Genomic DNA, 21,416 nt, shown 5'->3' on the forward strand with positions numbered 1-21,416 from the left:
CTTAGAAAGCACCTACCATGTGCAAGCCTCAGTGATTTCCATGCTATCTATAGCACATCTCACTGAAACCTCTCAGCTGTAATGAATCAGATGTTACTTCACTCCATAGATGGGTAAACCGAGGTTCAAAGAAGTGAAGGGTTTCCCCAAGGTCTAGGGAGGGGGAGACCCTAGGTGTGTCTTTGTTCATTCATTTGTTAGTTGGTTCACCTGTTGGAAAGGGTATGTGCTTTCTGGCATCATTCAGACAGATGTGGCCTCAAATCCTGATGTTTGTTATGTGTCTGGACTTAAGCAAGTACCTTACCCTTCTGAGCCTCAGCGTCCTCAGCTGTCAAATGGAGAAAACAACCACCCCCTTTGTGGGGTTGTTGGGAGGACTTGGTGTTATATGTAGAAAGCCCAGAGTTCCCTAAAGACAGGGATTTTTATTTGTTTGGTTCATGGTTGTATCCCCAGCACCTCCAATATGCGTAGCACACAGTAGGTGCTCAATACACCTCTGCTAATGAATGAATGAATGAATGAATGAATGGTAGAGTAGGAATTCAATACAAGGGGGTGTGCATTTATTCATCCATTCAGCATATATCTGTCGAGCACCTACTCTGGGCTGGGTCCTATGCTAGGTACTGGGGACAGAGCATGAAGGAGACCAAGCCACTGCCTTCGCAGAGCTCCCGATCTCCTGGTGGAGACTGAGAGTCAGGGACTGATTAAGTAGTTGAATTATGAAGAATGATGATTGTCATGAAGGAAGTTATCAGTGCTATGTTGGAGAGAAAAGGAGGAGCAGTCCTGGAAGGCTCTCTGAGGAGGTGATGTTCAAGCTGACCTGTGCATGAACATAAGATGGTGGCCACGTGAACATGGAGACTGGGTTTAGTCCGGAAAACACAAGGGTATATGACTTGGCGTATCCCAAACACAGAATATTGGCAGCATGGCAAAGCTTAACTAGAGCACCTACCGTGCGCCGAGCCCTGGGCTGGGCACAGGCGAGACAGCGTCAATTCCCCACCCACTGAGCTTGGGTGGGGCCTGGGTGTGGAGGAGGCCGTGGTCAGGACCCCCATGGGCACTCGAGCTGGCACCATGATCAGACCTTGTGCCCAGAGGAGAAGGTCCCACAGAGAGGGCCCCCGCTGACGCTGCTTGTACCTGCACCCCCTTTCAGGTGGCTCGCTGCCAACCTGGAGCTCCTGGGGAACGGGCTGGTGTTTGCCGCTGCCACTTGCGCTGTGCTAAGCAAGGCCCATCTCAGCGCTGGCCTCGTGGGCTTCTCCGTCTCCGCCGCCCTCCAGGTACTCCTGACACCCCAACCTGATCCCAAGGAGCAGGCAGAACAGAGACAGACAGATCCATGTAAGGGGGACCTTCAAGGACCCAAGTCCAAACCACCAAGCAGTGAGGAAAATAAGGCTCTTACAAGAGCTTAGCTGAGGTGGCCCTGCTGGACCTTGAGCAAGAGTCTTCCGTCTCCGAGCCTCAGTGAGCTCATCTGAAAAATGGGGTATTAATCCCTCCACTAGTTGAGATAAAGTATATAAAGTGCATCCCAGTGCATTGTTAACTTTTTGTTATCTATTAATAACAATATTTGATGTCAGGTCATGACATCTGTGAAGGGAAACATATACTTGTAAGTAACATTCATTATGAATGAGGCATTGTTCTAAGAGCTTTATAAACATTAACTCATTTTATCCTGCCCCCAACCCCATCAGGGGTTATATTATTATCCCCATTTTACAGTTGAGGCAACTATGCGTAAGCATAAAGCAAGGTGAGAGGTCAAAGCTTGGTGGGTGTGTATTCCTCTACTGCTTGGCCCAGAAGGCCTCTCTGTGGAGGGGGCTTGTGAGCTGTGGCCCAGAGGAAAGAAGGGAGGGAGGGACGGAGGAAGGGAGGGAGCTTTCTTGGGGAAGGGACCAGCAGGAGGAAAGGCCCTGGGATGGAGGGGGGCGGGGGGCGTGACTGGTGTGCCAGAGGAACAGCAAGCAGGTGGTATGGCTGGAGAGTGTGGGCGAGGGTGAGATTGGAGGGAAATGAGTTTGGAGAGAGGAGGGTGGGCCCTGGTGAGAAGCTGCCCATGGTTCCAAGTGTGATGAGCAATCGGGGAGGAAAACCTCTCAGAACAGAAGTCAGCGGGGCCTGGGTCCTACTGGGTGTCCCTGGTAGGGCCATGCACCCTCTCTGGTCCTGTCTCCCCACCACCTGTATCAAGACAAGGTGGACAAGCTGAGGTCTGAGGGCTCCTTTCTGCTCTGCATGCTCTGGTTCTACCGAAAGGAGAGGGGAGTCCTGGAGGCTGCAGTCAAGTCCAGTCCCCTTACCTGCCCGAGGCCTGCCTCCCAGCCCCTGCCTCAGCAGAGCTGATGCACACCTGTGGGGTGGTTTTACTCAACCCAATCTGAGGTGTCTTCTCCCACCAGGTGACCCAGACGCTGCAGTGGGCTGTTCGCAGCTGGACAGACCTGGAGAGCAGCATCGTGTCGGTGGAGCGGATGCAGGACTACACTCGGACACCCAAGGAGGTGGGGGGCAGTGGGGGTGGAGGGTCTGCCCCACCTGGGACTTACAGCAGAGGTCAGTGGGCCAGGTGGCCGTCTGCCGTGGGCTTTGGAGCCCCCACCACTGTAGGCCGGAGTCCCAGCCAGGGCCCCGGTAATGGTTAAGAGCATGGGGTCTGGAGCCAAGTCAGATCCTGGGTCCTTTGCTTCCTCGACTGGGCAAGCAGGTCCTTCTTCTGAGTGACAGGGGACAGGAGGAACAGGAATGCCACCGCCAGGTAACAGCACATGACAGCGACATTACAGGGACAGAAGAGCCACCAGCCACTAACAACACTGGGTACACTGGGAGGGTCAAGTGAGATCCCACAATAAAGGGCTTACTTAGTGCAGGGTCTGGCGCCACATAAACAAGCAATACACGCCCACTGCTCTCATTAGCCCCATTTCACAGATGGGGAAACTGAGACTCAAGAGGGTGGAGTGACCTGTTCAAGGTCGCAGGGATACCAATGGCAGCATTGGACTCCCTGCTGCACAGACCTGCCCTCTTCTCAAAGGCAAAAAGAGGACCTACCCTACTAGAGGAAGAGAGAATATTATTTGACAATTAACAGTGGCTAATAATAATTTAAAAAGATAAAGAACAGCCAACACCATCATTTTTACGCTACCAGATATTTGTTTTTAGCTATGTTCCACGTCCCTATAAAATAGCAGTAAACATGCCCATTTTACAGAAGAGGAAACCGAGGCTCAAAGAGGTAGACCTTTTGTGAGAAGCCTCAGAGAGCGGCTCCTCTAACTCAGTGTCTCCTTCTGCCCCAGGCGCCCTGGACACTGCCCACCTGTGAAACCCAGCCCCCCTGGCCTTGTGGGGGCCAGATCGAGTTCCGGGACTTGGGGCTGAGACACCGACCCGAGCTCCCACTGGCCGTGTGGGGTGTGTCGTTCAAGATCCACGCAGGAGAGAAGGTGAGCAGCGCTTCCAGACCTTCTTCCTCATGGAAGCCAGGCCACAGGGCAGCTGGAGAGGACTCGGGGCCATGGCCAGGCTGGGTATCTCCCCAGGGCTCAGGCCCTGAGCACCTTCCCGTTCCACATCCCCACCCTGGGGCACCTCATCTTCAGGCCCACCACACCCTAAGTTGAACTTATCTCACCAAACCTGACTCCACCAGGGGGAAAACCACCCACCCACCTTGATGCCATCTCCCCAGCTTCCCTTTTCTTCTTTCTTGAATATCAGTTGAACTATCGGGCAAAGTGCTAAATGCTCCACATACTTCATCCAGTTTCATGGGCTCAGATCCTGGCTCTGCCAAGGGTCACCTCGGGCAAGTTACTTCATGAGTCAGTTTTCCCACCTGTAAATGGGAATGCCAATGTCAATGTCACATAGCGGTGTTTTGAAGTGTAACTGCCTGGAACAGTGCCTGGAACAGAGCACATGCCTCAGAAATGTTTACCGGTGCTTTCATTCATTAGCATCTGCATTTTCACTCTGACAACAGCCCTAGGAGGAAGGCACTAGTATTGTCCCATTTATCCCGCTAGGCCCCTTCACCGAACCCCTCTTCTCCCTTCCCACCCTGCGACACTTCCTCCCTGAAGCCCTCCTTGCCCTCCCCCTGAGGGCCCCAGGCCCCCATCTGAGCCCTCAGCCTATTTCTGTTCGCCTGTGACCTTTATTTGAGCATGTCTTTCCCCGGCTCAAGACCTTCCACCTGCTCCAGGCTTCCTTCAGGGCAAAGCCCAAACTCCTGAGCTTGGCAGTCAAGGTGCTGCCCAGCTCTACGCTGCATTCAGTGCCCTGCCGGGGCTTAGTCCACGTTTGTGGAACAGCTGCCTCTGGGAGCTCAGGGAGCTTTCAATCTAGCGCTGTGGTTTACCTGGAATCTGCCCCCTCTCTGAACTCCTGCTTGCCTTTCAATATCCCACTCAAGTACCCCTCCTCCATGAAGCCTTCTCTGATTACCTCATCAACCCTTATCCGAGGGAATAGGAACAGCTTACCTCCTGGCTTACCTCCATTGCTACAGGTCTGGAGCTTGATGGTAGAGAGTGATCATCACACTTTATTAAAATTAAGTTTACTCAGTCACCCTCCTTTCGAGAGCACACAGTCCTTTGGCGCAAGGACTCTTTATTTTTATGCTGGTGACTAAGAGGGTGGCTGTCATACAGTGGGGTGACACATTTCATTCATTTATTAAACAAATAGTGTCGACCCCCCACCATGTGTCAGACACTGAGCATGCAACAGTCAGCAAGAAAGATAAGAATGAAAGGGTAGATGGGGGACAGATCAAAGGATGGAGAGATGGATGGAAGGATGGGGATGGATGGCTGGGATGGGGGATGGATGGAAGAAAGGATGATGGTTAGATGGCTGGACAGGAGGTCGTGGGAGAAAGGATGAGAGATGGATAGAAGGAAGGATGAGGGACAGATGGAAGGATGGGACATGAATAAAATGACATGGGGCTGGAAGGAAGAATGAGGAATGATGGAGGGCTGTGGACGGAAGGATGGGGGAAATGGAGGAACAGAGGAGGGTACGGGTATTGAAGGAAGGTTGTGGGAATAGTTGGGAAGATAGGAGAGACATGTTGGGATGAGGGAAAGATAGAGAAGAATACAAACAGAAGGTTGGGTGGATCGACGACGGATATAGGGAAAGTTGGGTAAATGGAAGGATGGATGCTCAAAGGATGATGGGTAGCTGGGCGGATGGATCTTGGGTGCAGGGGAAACATCTCCCAAAGAGATGCCCAGGAAACCTAGGCTGTGCCCGCCTTCTTCTGGCCCGGCCTAGTCACAGTGGCCCTGCCCTCTCATACCCTGGCAGGTGGGCATCGTTGGCAGGACAGGGGCCGGGAAGTCTACCCTGGCCGGGGGCCTGCTGCGGCTCCTGGAGGCAGCTGAGGGTGAGGTCTGGATCGACGGGGTCCCCATCAGCCATGTGGGGCTGCACACGCTGCGGTCTAGGATCACCATCATCCTCCAGGTGAGGCCTCGGGACAGGGTGGGCAGAGGTGGGATCGTGGCTGAGCCAGCCTGACCCATTGCCTGTCCGGCCAGGATCCCATCCTGTTCCCCGGCTCTCTGAGGAGGAACCTTGACATGCTACAGGAGCACACGGACGAAGCCATCTGGCAGGCCCTGGAGACGGTGCAACTCAGAGCCCTGGTGGCCAGCCTGCCCGGCCAGCTGCAGTACGAGTGTGCCGACCAAGGCGATGACCTCAGGTAGGGTTGCCCCACCACAGCCTGGACCTCAGGGGAGCTGGAGGGAGAGGCACGTGTGGCCACGGCTCTCCCCAGGGGCAGTCTGCTTGGAAGTGTGCCTTCCCCATAGACCATCAACCTCATCCTATTAATAATCACGGTAGGAGCCCCATCCCTTGTCAGCAGTTCCAAACTCCAGCACCGTCTCTGAATATCACGTCTCTTTTTCCTAAATTCAGTTTCCCAATTTAGTTAGTGGCAAAACCCAACCTCTGCTGCCACAAGACTACATAGAGCCTTTATCCCACCCAACACTTATTTTGCTATAGAAATAACGTGTGTCATATTGGGTGCTGGACCCATGCCCACTGAGGGTATCAAGTATGCCTTTGAAAACGTTTTTTAGCCGAAACCGGTTTGGCTCAGTGGATAGAGCGTCGGCCTGCGGACTGAGGGGTCCCAGGTTCGATTCTGGTCAAGGGCACGTACTGGGTTGCGGGCACATCCCCAGTAGGAGATGTGCAGGAGGCGGCTGATCGACGTTTCTCTCCCATCGATGTTTCTAACTCTCTATCTCTCTCCCTTCTTCTCTGTAAAAAATCAAAATATATTTTAAAAAAAAAGAAAAAAAAAGAAAACGTTTTGTAAAATGTAGTAACAAATACACCATAAAATTGGCCATCATACCCGTGTTTAAGTGTCTGCTTCAGTGGCATTAGCACATTTACGTCACTGTGCTGCCCAACTCCAGAACTTTTTCATCTTGCAAAACTGAAACTCAAAAACTCTTTAAACAATTCCCTATTTCCCCGTCCTCCCAGGGAAACTGAGGCACGGCGGGTTCGAATGACTTGCCTAAAGTCACCTGATCAAAAAATGGCAGGACGGGGATTTCTACCAGCTCTGTGGGCCGGGGGCCACCACTTCTGTGGCTGTTGTGGAGACGCATTTGTGGGCACGCCTTGCAAACCCTGACGTGTAGACACACAAACATCTGGCCTGATTGTCCCACTCCCTCCTAGCCTGGGCCAGAAGCAGCTGCTGTGTCTGGCACGTGCCCTTCTCCGGAAAACCCAGATCCTTATCCTGGACGAGGCCACGGCCGCCGTGGACCCGGGGACTGAGCTCCAGATGCAGGCCGCCCTTGAGAGCTGGTTTGCCCACTGCACGGTGCTGCTCATCGCCCACCGCCTGCGCTCCGTGATGGACTGTGCCAGGTAAGTCCCCCCCAAGGCGCTGGCCCCAGGGACCCTGCAGTGGGGAAGGAAGGCATCCGTATTTAGAGCTGGAAAGGTGATGGAATGGATTATCAGGTGCCCATTGTACAGGTGGGAAGACTGATGCCCAAAGGGGAAGAGATGAGCCCAAGGACATATGCCCAGTAGATGCTTACAACCAGGAAACCATACAGAAGGCCAGACTTCTGGGGAGCAAACCTCAGAGCAGGCACGCTGGGCTCTCTGAGCAGCCCAGGGACCAGGCTGGTGTCCAAGGAGCTGCCTATCTCCCTCTCCCCCGCAGGGTGCTGGTCATGGACAAAGGGCAGGTGGCAGAGAGCGGCAGCCCTGCTCAGCTGCTGGCCCGGAAGGGCCTGTTCTATAGGCTGGCACAGGAGTCAGGCCTGGTCTGAACCAGACTCCTCAACCCTCCCGCCACGCCAACCTGGAAAGACGTGCCATGCCCTGGAGATACCAGTGACCTGGGGGTCATCGGCAGAATCTAGACCCCTCTGCTCTCCGGGATTGGGTGGCAAATGGCAGGGAAAGTGGACGATCATCACAGACCCAGGAGGATGCAGCAACCCCCAAGGTCGGCCTGATCAGAGCCCATCCAGCCTTGTCCATCCTGGACCCAAAGGGGACAGTGGCTCTCAGCCTGGCTGCCCATTGGACCCATGTGGGAACCTCAAGACCTGCCCACACCCCGGCTCCACCACAGGCCAATGAAGTCATTAACCCTCTGGCAGGGCAATGGTGTGTGTACTTTCCCAAATTAACCCTTTTATTTTGAGATGAGTGTAGATTGACCAGCAGTTTTAAGAAATAATCCACAGAATGCCTGTGCACCCTTTTCCATTTCCCCCAAAAGTAACACCTTGAAAAACGCTAGCATGGTATCACAACCAGGATATTGACATTGGTACCATACACAGATCCTGCTCAGATTTCCCTGTACTAGTATGTGTGCGTGTGGATGCGTGCGTGCGTGTGTGTGTGTGTGTGCGTGTGTGACTTCTACACAATTGTATCACACGTATAGGTGGCATCCACCACCATTCTCATCACCACGACAACCCCTGGGGCTGCCGTTCTGTGACCACACCCCTCCCTCCTGCCCCTGTGACCCCCAACATGCTCTCCATTCTGGCACACGGTATATTTTTAAAGCTCCCTGTATGATCCCAACATGCACCAGGACTGAACGCCAGGGCTCCTGCTGCTCCTCCCACCCTTGTACACGGGCTCCAAGAAGCATCTTGTCTGAATTGGACACATGAGCCACGACCCACACCACGATGGGGCCCTCCGGCCACAAGCATGAGGACACGCAGGCACGCAGTTCAGCTCCGAAGGCCAGAGGGGAGGGGCCGGGACTTCTTCAGGAGAAGTCCTGAGGGGAATCGCTCTGGACCTGGCACATGTCATACATCTGTTTGTTACAGACCAAATTCCAGCTTCTTGGGGGAGCCCCAGAAGCAGTCAGAACATCCCGGGCATTTCTGTTCATACTTCCTCCCCCGAGGGGGCCGTGTGGGAAATGCTGCTGGGGTCAGAGGTCAGGGTGGTGACGGGGGGCAGCCCCTGCCTTCCTGAAGGGCGGTGCACAGTGCACGTGCTCAGGCCTGTTTCTGACAGCGGTCAGTCGGAATCCTAGTGCAGGGCTCTTACGACTGCCTTCAGGCACCAGGAAAGGGGGCTCGATTCTCAAGTAGCCAAAGCCGGGGTTCCCCAGACACAGCTAACTGTAGCGCAGCGTGAGCAATGAGGCAACCCAGGCCCCTCACTGACTCATGGCATTGCTGCAGGGGTAGAGGAAGCTAATACACGGAAACGTGTTCAGAGCCGAGCTGGGCACAAAGTGCGTGTCCAATAAACGTTCACGATGAACCCTGTTGTACCTGAGGGCCTATGTGGGCAGTGAGAAGGGTCCACACACCAGGACTTTTATTCTGGTCACTACGACATGTGGGGTTGTCCTGGGCACTGTAGGATGTGTAGCAGCATCCCGGCCTCCACCCACTAGATGCCAGTAGTCCCCCCGCCTCCAGTTGTGACAAAAATGTCTCTAGATGTTGCCAGATGTCCCGGAGGGAATCAGAACCACCCAGTCCAGTCACTGGGCTAACCCGGCCCATTGCCATCAATAATCTACTGGGACATGGGCAGTGGCTGTGCTGGAGCGCCAGCAGGCGCCTGTGGACACCCACCTGCCTGACAGGACACAGCCTGCCCTGCCTCGTCACATCACAGGGACTTCCTAATGGGACACCCCGACACAGGTTTCCAGCCCAGAGTGATCCACATTTAATTGCAGCTTCTACCTCCCTCGGCCGAGATGTGGCGAGCAGCACATTTTGATGACTTCAGATTGGGGTAGGGCGCCTGCACCTCTTGCCCCTCCCCTATTGCGCCTACGAAGTGCAGGCCCCACCATTACTGGCAATTCCGAGCTCCATTTCACAGATAAGGAAACTGAGGCTGACAGTTGCCATGACCTGCCAAGGCCACCCAGTTAGTAAGTGGCGGAGAGGGGACCTGCCCCTGGGGCCATCTCACACCAAAGCCCAAGTCAGCATGTGGGGGTTGTCTTTCCAACTTGGGAGCCGGGAAAGGGACCCGACATAGCGCTTCTCGTCGCTCTGCCGGAAGCTGAGCCACCGGACGGCCCGGCAGAGCGGCCACAGGCAAAGGCGGCAGCAGCTGCGTGTTTGGCAAACTCACTTGGGATCATTCCAGGGTCACAAAAGCCTACTTTCACGGAAGGAGATGGTCTGCCAGGGCCAGAGTGTGGGCCACAGGAGCCAGCGCCCACGAGCCTGCTGACAAGGCTGCTGCTGGCCCACACCCTTGCTGTGGGGACCAGCCTGCATGCCATCCAGGCCACCGATCACCCCCGCCGGGGCTCCTGCCAGCAGAGCCTGGCTGGCGGGGAACACACAGATCCAGGGAAGCCACACATGGAGCTGATCGTACCTGCATCGTCATTTACTTCATTTGAGACACTTATGAGTGGGTGTGAGTCGTCCACACTCTCCCTTCTATGGTGGCCTGGAAGCCAGCTCCTGAGAGGCAAGGTCAAAAGGCGAGAACAGCCTGGCTCTCGTGGTGGCTGCTTGGAAGGGAGTGATCCTGCAGGGGCGCCTGGCCCTCATCAGGACGTGTATGAGCAAGAAACAGAACCCTGTGTTCATTTCCCATGAGTTTGCGGCTACAGCACGGCCCAAGCTATCCTGACTGTATTAACACAAAGGGATTTTCAAGGGCCACGTGATTTTTGCCTTAGAACCTGACCTGGGCCACACACACACTGCTCATCTTCACAACATTCCCACCGTGCAGGTGTGATCAGCTCCACTACAGAGGCTAAGTGACTTGCCCAGGGTCACACAGCCAGCGAATGGCAAGGGCAGGACTCAGGCCCAGGTCTGTCTGACCCCAGAGCCCAGGCTGCCACCCGGCCACGCTGACTCCCCACTCTACCCCACACGGTTCTTAACCTCTAGGCTCCCATTTCCGACAGGGGCTCCCACTAGAGATGGCATGTTTGCCAACAGGAAAGAAGGAAAGCAGACAAGAGGGGAGCCGCTAACTCCCAGAGGAGACGGCTGAAACCCCAAAGAAAATGGAATCGTTATTAGAAAGAAATAAATTTTTTTTTTTTTTACTGAAAATTGCTTGTAAATGTTGTTTCCAGTGTAAGTCATTACAAAACGATTCCCAAGAAAAACTTGGTTTATCTAATGTGAAAGAATGGTATAACTTACAAAAAATAAATATATATTTCCACCTAAAGGAAGATGCTTTTCTGGATTTGAAGTCAGCAAGGGAACCTCGGGGCAGCAGTGGCCCCTCTGCTTCGTGGGTCTCCCCTGGGTCTCTGGTTGCGAGACCTAAAGGACGGGCCCTGGAGGTCTCCACTCCGCTTTTTCTTCAGGAGCCCGCAGACCCGCCGTCAGATGCCGGCCACCTTGGCTTTCCCTGGGCGAGCCGCTCCCAGCCCAACACTTCCGCCCAAGAAATTAGGTTGAGACAGTGTTTCTCCCGGGAGCAGTACTTTAAAAAAAAAAAAAAAAAGAAAAAGAAAAACAATCACTGATATTTGTGAATGGGTTTTTTTCTTGTCCTGGAACACTCAGTAACTACACGTCCGATCTCCACACTGCCGCCTCTGACGGCTACCCGGAGGCCAAGGGTGAGGAACTGAAATCTAAAAATGAGGAGAAGTCTCAACAGAGCTCGATTCAGTACCTGCTGGTCATCCGTGGCGGTGCCCAGTGCTCCTGGCTCTGAACCCTTCACAACCATGAGCAAACCCCTTCCAGGTGCCTCGAGGTAATCCATTCTAGCAACTGGCAAAAGGAGGCAGGAGGAAAGGCAGAGAAAAGACCAGCATGGCTGAGGAGGTGAGCAGCCAATGTGGGACACTGGTACTGAGAGAGGATCCCCCAGCCCTGGAGTTCCAGGTCCAGGTCCCCCGTAAGCCCGCCTGTCCTGCCAACGAGAAGCCCGCGGGGGATGAGGCTGCCTCTGGCCTGTGAAGCAAGTCTCGGTGCAGGCAGTGCTGGGACGCTGGCTCCGTGTCTGAGCGCCCAGGCGACGGGATGGTTGGTAAGAGGAGTGTCCACAGCCCCCAGGACACCGCCTGAGGGTGAGGAGGATCTTCACCAGGCCCCTCACCTCCAAACAGCAGCCCCAAGGAGGCGAAGCATTCTGGGTGGAGCCCAGATGTTAGAGGTGCCAGGACAGCAGCTGAGGCCGAAGACTTGGAATTTCAGACTTTGGCTAAAGAGATTTGAGGCAGTTGGCTGGATTTGGTCACTAGCATGTTTTACGCAACCAATTTCTCGAGAAGTCTGGCTGCCAAACTTCCCTGCAGAGCACCAAGGGCACAAGCAGGCTCTCCCAGGTTGTGCGACGCCGGTGTGTCCTGCGGGGGTAACAGGCAAGGGTGTGCTGTGCGTGTCTTTGGTGGGCTGCGTCTCTGTGTCCCTCCTGTTTCTTCACAGCCAATTCCAGGCAGCGGACCAGAAGGTGGCTGCTTTGTGGTTTTGTTTTATTGGGTTTGGTTTTATTTCCTTTTTTGGTTTCAGTGTATGGGAGGCTTGGGTTCCCAAAGAGGCTGCTGACTCATCCTGGGACAAGGCATGTGGGCCTTGCAGGTCAAACCAGACGCACCAGCGCTGGGCTTACACCAAGCCGGCATCTTTGGCCATGCTGTAGAACAGGCCCCTCTGCTGCAGGAGGTCAGAGGGGGCGCCGCACTCCCGGATCTCTCCTTTGTCCAGGACGATCACCCTGCAAGTGGAGGGCACGCAGACGTGAGTGGTAGGAGGGGTTGGCACCTCATGCCCGCAAGAGCCCAGCTGGGCAAATCCCGGCTTTGGGTCAGGCCCCTCACCTCTGTCTGTTAGGACTGCTGCAGCAGCCTTCCAACTGGTTACCCCTTCTCAAGCCCTATTCCTAGTCAATGTCAAAGTCCTGTGATGCTACACACAACACTCACTATCACCTACTCTGTTTCCTTCCCAGCACAGTTTGCTTTTATTTATTGCCGTGTTTGTTATCTGTCTCTGTACCCAGCCCACAGCTAATCTATAAGGTCCCTTAGCCAGGCTTCCTGCTAAGTCCCCAGGGCCTGGAACAGGGCCGGCTTTGTGGCAGGCACTGCACACGTGATGACTGAACAAATGACTGAGTGACGTCCGAAATACCTGGTACCACCCGGAAAAAGCGAGCTCCCACCAACTGGGGCTGTCCCTATGCATAGGACAGTGTTGAATGAATGAATGAGTGAATGAGTGAGGTGGGCACCAAGGCCAAGAGGCCTTCTGTGCCAGACGCTTCACCTGGTGTAGTCCATGATGGTGTTGAGACGGTGAGCGATGGTGAGGACAGTACAATCTTCGAACTGTGTCCGGATGGTGGACTGAATGAGGTCATCGGTTTCCAGGTCCACGGCCGCCGTGGCCTCATCCAACACAAGGATCTTCGTCTTCCTCAGCAAGGCCCGGGCCAGGCAAACGAGCTGGCGCTGCCCCACACTTGACCAGAGAAAAAGACCAGGAGACAGAGAGTCAAAACCACCCTGACCCTGAGCCCTGGCCTAGGCTGGGAGGAGGGAGAAGAGACTTGGTGTGGCTCAGAGCAGGTGAGGGTCCACTCCCACACCCGTGCTGATGGCAGACATCACTAATCCATCACCGTGTTCTTCCTGCTGAGCTAGAAGCGAGCTCGGGATCTTTCTCAGCACAGGGCTCAGAGGAATGCGCAAACATGTGACATGGTCAGCATGGGTAGTGTGACAGGCAGCAAAAGGGGCCCCGTATCCAGGCCCTCACAACCGACTCTGGATTCAACCATCTGCCTTGTTTTGGCCAACGGGGTGCTGGCCAACATAAGGCTGGCAGAAGCCTGACATGGGAATGCACGCCAGGGTTTGCACCTCTGCCATCACCATGACAACACGCCTGGGCTGGTCTGCTGGAGGATGAGGGACATGAACTGCCCCAAGGGAGGCCAATCAGATCAGCCAATTGCAGCGGACCCCCAGTCACATGAATGAGCCCAGTCATGATGAAACCTGGCTGAAACCCATTTTATAGATGCTGAAACCGAGGCTCCAAGAAACAAGAGGCTCATGTGTGGCAGAGCTGGGACTCAAACCTGGATCAGACACAGATGCAAAAGGGCAGAATCATCAAGCGCCCTGACCGAGGGGGCACCCACCTCAGGTTCTCCCCGCCTTCCGTGCACTCGTGGTTCAGCTTGTCAGGAAGGGCCGACACAAAGTTCTTCAGGTGAGCCAGCTCCAGCGACGTCCAGACCTCTTCGTCCGAGTACTGGCTGAACGGGTCCAGGTTCATGCGGAGAGAACCCGAAAACAAAATGGGGTCCTGTTCAGAGAGAAGACAGCCGTCAGTATGTGAGGCTCAACATCAGCTGGACATGGATGGGACAGGGGTGGGACACAGAGAGTTCGTGCCAGAATTGTTCACGATTGGGCGTGAGAGTTCCTCTGAATCGTTATTTCTAGAGATCTTAATAATGGGGGGGGGGGGGGAGGTGTCTGGAAATCTTTGTGTTAGGTGAAATAGAATAGATTAATTTTTTGAGAAGACTTCCTGGAGTCTTCGATATGCACATCTTCCAGAAAGATGTGACATGGTTAATTCCTAATCATCAAGTACTGTGGATTCCTTTCAATCCACTGCCTCCAAAACAGAATCTTAGAAGAAATTTCAGGAAAAATAACATTAAAAAGCAACATATTAGGGAAACAGCACCTTTAGAAATCAGTCTAGAAAATTCTTTTTTTTTTAAAAATCACATCTGTAGTATTTTTTTAACATATGTTTTTATTGATTTCAGAGAGGAAGGAAGAAAGAGAAACATCAATGATGAAAGAGAATCATTGATAGGCTGCCTCCTGCACATCCCCAACTGGGATTGAGCCTGCAACCTGGGCATGTGCCCTGATTGGCAATCAACCAGGACCTCTTGGTTCATAGGTTGACGCTCAACCACTGAGCCATGCCAGCAGGCTAGAAAATTCTTCTCCCTTAGCTCTTGGAAGGGTAAGAGAGTTTTGTCCTGACTGACAGCCAGCAGAAAGCCAGTGCCTACACACCCGTTAGATGCTCTGGGTGACAAAGTGCAGGGATGACACCTGGTTAATTCCCATTGCTATTTATATGCCAAGAGGAGATTCAGTGGAGAAGTGACATAGCATAACTTTAATAAGGATAATAAAGCAGGGACACATTCATATCTGTATGTGGAAAACAGACACGCATTGCTCTCAGTGGAACCCAGCGCTCCTGGTGGCCTCACACAGACCCCACCTGAGGGATGATGGTGATCTTGAAGCGGAGATCGTGCAGGCCGATTTTGGCGATGTTGACGTTGTCAATAATGATCTCTCCTGCTGAAGACTCCTTGATCCGAAACAAGCCCAGGGTCAGGGATGACTTCCCGGCTCCCGTCCGCCCCACGATGCCAACCTGTGGGATAGGAAGGACCAGCGTGAGGTGGGAATGCTGCTATCTGGGGGATACCTCCTGTCTCAGAACACCCTCATGTCAGACATCTGCCCCAGGGCAGCTCAGTCATCTGGTCAATCAACTCCCACCACAGCCCTCTCTTCCAGCTTCCTAGAGGCGGGCCTTTAGGGGCTGTTGTCAGCTCTTTATATGTTAAAATTATAATTAGCTCTTTTTATAAGCTACTAGACCTCCAAAGACCCAGGCATCAAACAGGGAGGGATTTTAAATAGGCCCTATTATTTTCAACTCATGATGATATTAAGTAATAATCAGGTTATTTCCCTCACACTGTTCTTTTTTCTTTTGTTGTTGTTGTTAATCCTCGCCCTAGGATATTTTTTCCATTGATTTTGAGAGAGAGTGGAAGGGAAGGGGGTCGGGGGAGAGAAAGAGAGAAGAGGGAGAGAGAGAGAGAGAGAGAGAGAGAGAGAGAGAGAGAGAGAGAGAGAGAGAGAGAGAGATGTCAATGTGAGAGAGACACACCGATTGGCTGCCTCCTGCACATGCCCCAATTGGGGCTGGGGAATCAAACCTGCAACCAAGGTATGTGCCCTTGACTGGAATTGAACCCATGACCCTTCAGTCCAGGGGCCAGCACTCTAACCACTTAGCCATACCAGCTAGGACCCCTTACACTGTTTTTCCCAGTTCTTGAGATGGTGAATTTCCCATCCAAGCTGTTGAAACAGCTCAAATATTCAAGGACACCCCCTGCACACCTCTCCTCTCCATCCCAGCTGTGCGAGCAAAACGAGGTTACGGCTGTGGCCTGGTCTCCACTTACCCTCTCTTGAGGGAACTGGGCTCCCATGCAATGGCCAATGATGACTGCCCCTGACATCCAAACACACCCCCTTCACCTGGGCTCCTGAGGTGGGTTTCCTCTGCCGCCCACAGCGATGTCACAGGGCATCTCTCATGATACAGCACAGAGAGCCTGGCGAGAACATGGCCCACTATGTTCTTTCCCCGTTGTAAATCAGAGAATTTATCTCACGGGAACAGAACGTTCTGAGCCTGGTGGAAGGGACAGTGTAACAAGTCCGTATGCTCAGAGATGAAAGAAGCGCTGTTCCCTGGAAAACGGCCAGGAAGGCCATGGTCTGATTCTGAGAATCTGAGGGTCTGAGGGGAAGGCCATCTTCCAGGAACAGCTGGGGACCAAGGCTCTGTTCCAAAATTCTGACAATTTCACATGCCCCTTGAGCCATCCATCCCCAGCAGTGAGGGTGACATCCTTCTATCTTGGAGATCCCAAACTCAATGCCTACAGGGCCATGGAGGCACCTGAATGGGGTGGGGAGGGACCGAGTGAACAGGGAGGCTCACATCTTGCCTCCCAAGAGCCGGGTGGGGAGGATGAGCCCAGTGTTGCTAGAGCAGGGGTGGGCAAACTTTTTGACTCGAGGGCCACAATGGGTTCTTAAACTGGACCGGAGGGCCGGCACAAAAGCATGGATGGAGTGTTTGTGTGAACGAATATAAACTCAAAGTAAACATCATTACATAAAAGGGTACGGTCTTTTTTATTTAGTTTTATTCATTTCAAACGGGCCGGATCCGGCCCGCGGGCGTAGTTTGCCCACGGCTGTGCTAGATGCTGTGATCTTTCAAGAAAAGCAGGAAATGGATTTTTATTGAAAAAGTTCCAGATTTTTCAGTATTTGCAACTTATTCAGATTTTTAAAAAAATATATTTTATTGATTTTTTTACAGAGAGGAAGGGAGAGGGATAGAGAGTTAGAAACATCAATGAGAGAGAAACATCGATCTGCTGCCTCCTGCACACCCCCCACTGGGGATGTGCCCGCAACCAAGGTACATGCCCTTGGCCCGAATCGAACCTGGGACCTTTCAGTCCGCAGGCCGACGCTCTATCCACTGAGCCAAACCGGTTAGGGCTTATTCAGATTTTTTTTTTTTCTTCAAAACCTCTCTGTGGACCTCATTTGGTCCACCAGCTACCAGTGTGCAGCCCTGGGGAACACTGTCTGAATAGTCACCCCAGGGTGTGGGCTGGGATGGACTGCGGAAATGACAGCCGGTTTGTGTGCCTGATCACAAGCTGTGCCGACTGTGAACAGGTGGGAGAACAGTGTGCACCCACCTTTTCTCCTCCTTCGATGGTGATGTTGATGTGCTTGAGAACCAAGTCCAGGTCCTCTCGGTAACGCAGGCTATAGTCCCGGAACTCCACTCGGCCCACCTGGGGCCAGGTGCTGGCTGGAGTCATCTCCTGGATCCGCCAGGGAGCCTGTAATGGGTGGGGGAGGAGGGAGACAAATAAGGAATCTGAGGTCCATCTCAGGCCCCAAGGCTCTCTGTGCATGGCCTCTACAACCTCTCCGACCTCACCTCCCTCTCTCATGTTCACTCTGCTCCCCACACTGACTTCAGGGTGATTTCTCCAGGCCTTTGCATTTGCAGGTTCCTCTGCCTGAAATGTTCTTCCCCAAGCTACCTACTCAGCCTGCTACCCCACATCCTGCAGACCTCAGAGCAAGTAGACCACCCTCCTGGCCCTGCACCCCTCCGTCCTCTCCCCTGCTTCATTCTCCTTCAGAGCACTTACTATGTGTCACCCGTGCCTACTGGAATGTCCACTCTATGAGAACAGGGTCTTGTACTGTCCGTTCACTGTTCTATCCCAGGGCCCAGAGCACATAGTAGGTGCTCAGTAAATATGTGTGGACTGCATCAAAGTGGTCTCCTCTGAACAGACACAAGGCTGACTGCCTTCTAGGTCTGGACTGCAACAATAACAGCGGCAGCGACCACTTAAACACTCTGTCACATTATCTCGTTTAATCCTCACTACAGCCCCATACATGGGGCCCTTTCATCATCCCGTTTACACATAAGGAAACTGAGACACGGACAGGGGAGTACGTTGCCCTGTGTCACACAGCCCCTATTTCTGAAGTTTCTTAGTCCAGGTCAGCATTTCCTGAGACTTACAACTGGATACGCCCCAGGCCAGCCTCAGGACTACCTTTAGGGAAAGAGAGGAGCAGGGAGGACAATAAAAGAAAACTTTCAGCCTTTCTTCCCCACAAACTTCTTATATTATTTTTTTTACAACAAAAAAATTTCCCTTTTATAATTTAAGTATATAAATAAAAAGGACATGCTATAAAAACACAGGAGTGACTGAAGAGAAGTGGGAGCTTTCTAACATGAATATATAATATATTGTTTATAATATACTGTTTATATTTATACATAATATATACACAATAAATAAACATATATATCATAATAGTGGGACTCTAAGTGATCTTGACGACTTCTTGTATTTTTCAAATATATTCTTATTCTAAAAATATAGAATAAAAGTAGTAAAATATTTTTGTAAAATAAAAAAATTTCACACTTTAAGTAGATGAATTTTATGGAGTGTGAATTATCTCTTAAAGCTGTTATGAAAAAACAAACTCAGCCTGCCTGGTGTGACTCAGTGGTTGAGCATTGACCCATGCACCAAGAGGTCACTAGTTCGATTCGAGGTCAGGGCATATGCCCGGGTTGCAGGCTCAGGCCCCAGCAGGGGGTATGCAGGAGGCAGCCAATTAATGACGGGATATTTATATCTCTCTCTCCCTCTCCTACCCCTTCTCTCTAAAAACCAATAAAAATATAAGTAAATGAATGAATAAATAAATTAATAAGCTAATTAATTACTTCAGCCCTGGCTGGTGGCTCAGTTAGTTGGAGCATAGACTTCTGGTCAGGGCACATATCTAGGTTACAGGTTGGATCCCTGTGCAGGAGACAACGGACCGATGTTTCCTTCTCACATCAATGTTTCTCTCTCTCCCCCTTCCTCTCTGTCTAAAAACAAACAAACAAACAAACAAACAAACAAACAAAGATATCCTGGGGGATGATTAAATAAATAAATGAGTTCAATGTTGGCTGGGAAAGTCCTGGTGTAATGCACTCTTATTTCCACAGGGGTCACTCACACCATTCTGGCTGATGCCTCTGATGAAATGGAACCTGGAGTTCACCATTTCAGAGTATTAAAAGACTGAGGTCATAGGTCACCTCTGCAAATCCTCTAACATAGATTTTAACTGGGGCAGCCTTGGTCTCGTTCCCAAGGGGCATTTTCTTGGGAGGCAGTATGGCACAATGACAAAGACCCAAATCCTCGGTCTGCGATTTACCAGTCATCATGTGTCTTAGGCAAGTAACTTAACCTCTCTGTGTCTCAGTTTTCTTACCTGTAAAATGGAAGTAATAATAGGATGTGAGTTATAAGGCTGTCTAGTGAATAAATTACTCTATGTGAAGTGTTAGGACAGGGCCTGACACCTCCACAAGGGCATAATATATGTCCCTATTGTTATTGTTGGTGGGAATGGAGTGGCATCACCAAGCATTACTGTTACTGGCATAATTATCACCACTACCATTGCTAGTGGTGTGTAGACAGAATAAGGCACTTCTCAGGGCAACATGGCACTGAAGTCTAGAGGCTTGGGTCCTATCTATCACGTATGACCTTGAATCTGCCAAGATCTCTCCCTAGGCTACCCTTTCTCCATCTAAAACAGTAACTGCAAGATTTTCCAAAGTTGGGTCAATTCCTTACCAGTATTTATCCTTTACAATATCCATGTACTCATTCTTGTTATTGCGTTTGAATACTTTTAATCAACTCATTTATATTTAATTTTAAAACTTATTTAAATCAATGGTGCCTCTAACAGTTGATGACTTAGTATTTATTCATTTTTCAGGAGCAAAAAGAAACTAATCTCTTTCCCCATAAAAGAAGTCCCCCATAAAAATACGTAACAGTTTGTCAGATAGAGGTTGCCAGTTGCAGGCACACATGGTTTGGCTCAGAGGTTCTTTAAAGCCACACTGAAGATCAAGTTCAAAAGGTCAGGGCAGGGGCTTGCTCTACCTCCTTCTCAGTTTCTGAATACTCCTTGAGTCTCTCCACAGCCACAATGTTGGTCTCCATCTCCGACGACATCCGAACAAGCCAGTTCAGGTAGGTGGTGACCTGCGAGTGGAAGAGTCACATGGAGCTTCTAGAGTGAGTTGAGTTACTTTATTTTAATGAAGTAATTACAAGTTGTGAAATAGTTCAGAAAAGAAAGGTACAGAAAACAGCACCCCACACAGAGTGTTCACACAGACTTGCTCCACTGCATCTCTTAAGCAAGCACATTTCAAAATCACCCATGAGCCACACTGGTAATCAGAAAGGAAATGAGAAAATATTTTGAAATAGGTAATAGGAAAATACAATATATTAAAATATGGGAAATGCAGCTAAAGCAGGGCTTCGAGGGAAATTTATCCTATATAATAAAAGGCTAATATGCAAATTGACCAAACGGCGGAATGACCTGTTTGACATGCACTGACCACCTGCTATGACATGCACTGACCACCAGGAGGCAGATGCTCAATGCAGGAGCTGCCCCCTGGTGGTCAGTGCGCTCCTGCAGGGGGAGCGCTGCTCAGCCAGAAGCCCTGAGCCGGGTTCATGGCTGGTGAGTGCAGCGGTGGTGGCCACCGTGGCAGAGCTAAGTCGGCAGTCGGACATCCCCCCAAAAACTCCAGGACTGCGAGTGGGCGCAGGCCGGGCTGAGGGACCCCCACACACCCACCCAGTGCACCAATTTCATGCACTGGGCCTCTAGTAGTGTTATAAGCATTTCTCTTGCAGTTGGAGGCATCCAGGCCACGTGTCTAATTTCTCTCCTGCTCCAGTCAGTCACAGGGCTGTAGGCCTGCTCCTCAAATTCCATTCAGCCCCTTTGCTCTCCTGCACTCCCACAGGGACCCAAAACAAAGACAACTGGCTATCCCGTTCAGAGAGATGGGAAATTCAGCAAGAGCACCCCCTCTCACCTGTAACGAGTAAGATATTGAGAGGCCCACCAAGCCGGCACTGAGGCTGTGCCGGGAGATCACTGCAAACAGGGTTGCAAACAGGACAATGCAGTTGCCCACACACTCCAGCCGCACAGCCAGCCACCTGAGACGAAAAGACAGGCACATGCCCAGAGTCAGCTTTTTCAGAGGCGTGGTTTCTGGTTCTGGGCGTGGGGTTGGGAGTGGAACGTCACTAACTAAAATAATCCCTGAGAGTTTGGAGAGAGGCCTTCTCTGCCCCACTCCTAGGACTCAGGGGGAAGGAGGACCAAAGGGACACAATTTCAGTAACTCCTCACTCATCTGGCAACCCCAGGGATTAAGACAGTTCTCTGGAAGCAATCTTCCCAGGAAATGGAAGCTTGCTTTTTTAAGAACCAACTTTTTCTCATTGAAACCTTTCAAAACAGCCATGTGTGCATTTTTAAAAAAAGATGTCCTGAAAAATTAATAAATATTAAGTCATCGGCTGTAAGAGGCACCACTGATTTAAAATAACCTTCTCTTGACCGG

The 21,416-nt window shown here is 51.7% G+C and overlaps 2 protein-coding genes across 4 annotated transcripts in view; one reads left to right on the forward strand and one right to left on the reverse strand.

Annotated features, from left to right (window-relative positions):
- Nucleotides 1–7,373, forward strand: part of ABCC6 (ATP binding cassette subfamily C member 6) — a gene marked incomplete at both ends in the record, with an annotated part of 50,972 nt that extends 43,599 nt beyond the window's left edge. For both annotated transcript variants that reach the window (XM_081089609.1, XM_081089610.1), the window contains 7 exons: nucleotides 1,178–1,304; nucleotides 2,436–2,537; nucleotides 3,342–3,488; nucleotides 5,365–5,523; nucleotides 5,598–5,764; nucleotides 6,766–6,960; nucleotides 7,265–7,373. In XM_081089609.1, the coding sequence (XP_080945735.1) occupies nucleotides 1,178–1,304; nucleotides 2,436–2,537; nucleotides 3,342–3,488; nucleotides 5,365–5,523; nucleotides 5,598–5,764; nucleotides 6,766–6,960; nucleotides 7,265–7,373 (1,006 nt within the window). The remainder of the gene's footprint in view (nucleotides 1–1,177; nucleotides 1,305–2,435; nucleotides 2,538–3,341; nucleotides 3,489–5,364; nucleotides 5,524–5,597; nucleotides 5,765–6,765; nucleotides 6,961–7,264) is intronic.
- Nucleotides 7,374–10,600: 3,227 nt separating this feature from the next.
- ABCC1 (ATP binding cassette subfamily C member 1 (ABCC1 blood group)) overlaps nucleotides 10,601–21,416 on the reverse strand; it is a gene marked incomplete at its 5' end in the record, with an annotated part of 143,173 nt that continues 132,357 nt past the window's right edge. For both annotated transcript variants that reach the window (XM_081089064.1, XM_081089065.1), the window contains 7 exons: nucleotides 10,601–12,258; nucleotides 12,810–13,004; nucleotides 13,690–13,856; nucleotides 14,805–14,963; nucleotides 17,113–17,259; nucleotides 19,921–20,022; nucleotides 20,880–21,006. In XM_081089064.1, coding sequence (XP_080945190.1) covers nucleotides 12,150–12,258; nucleotides 12,810–13,004; nucleotides 13,690–13,856; nucleotides 14,805–14,963; nucleotides 17,113–17,259; nucleotides 19,921–20,022; nucleotides 20,880–21,006 — 1,006 coding nt within the window. In that variant the 3' untranslated portion in view covers nucleotides 10,601–12,149. The remainder of the gene's footprint in view (nucleotides 12,259–12,809; nucleotides 13,005–13,689; nucleotides 13,857–14,804; nucleotides 14,964–17,112; nucleotides 17,260–19,920; nucleotides 20,023–20,879; nucleotides 21,007–21,416) is intronic.

This window comes from Myotis nattereri, assembly GCF_964212035.1.
Source record: "Myotis nattereri genome assembly, chromosome: 4".
Lineage (NCBI taxonomy): Eukaryota > Metazoa > Chordata > Mammalia > Chiroptera > Vespertilionidae > Myotis > Myotis nattereri.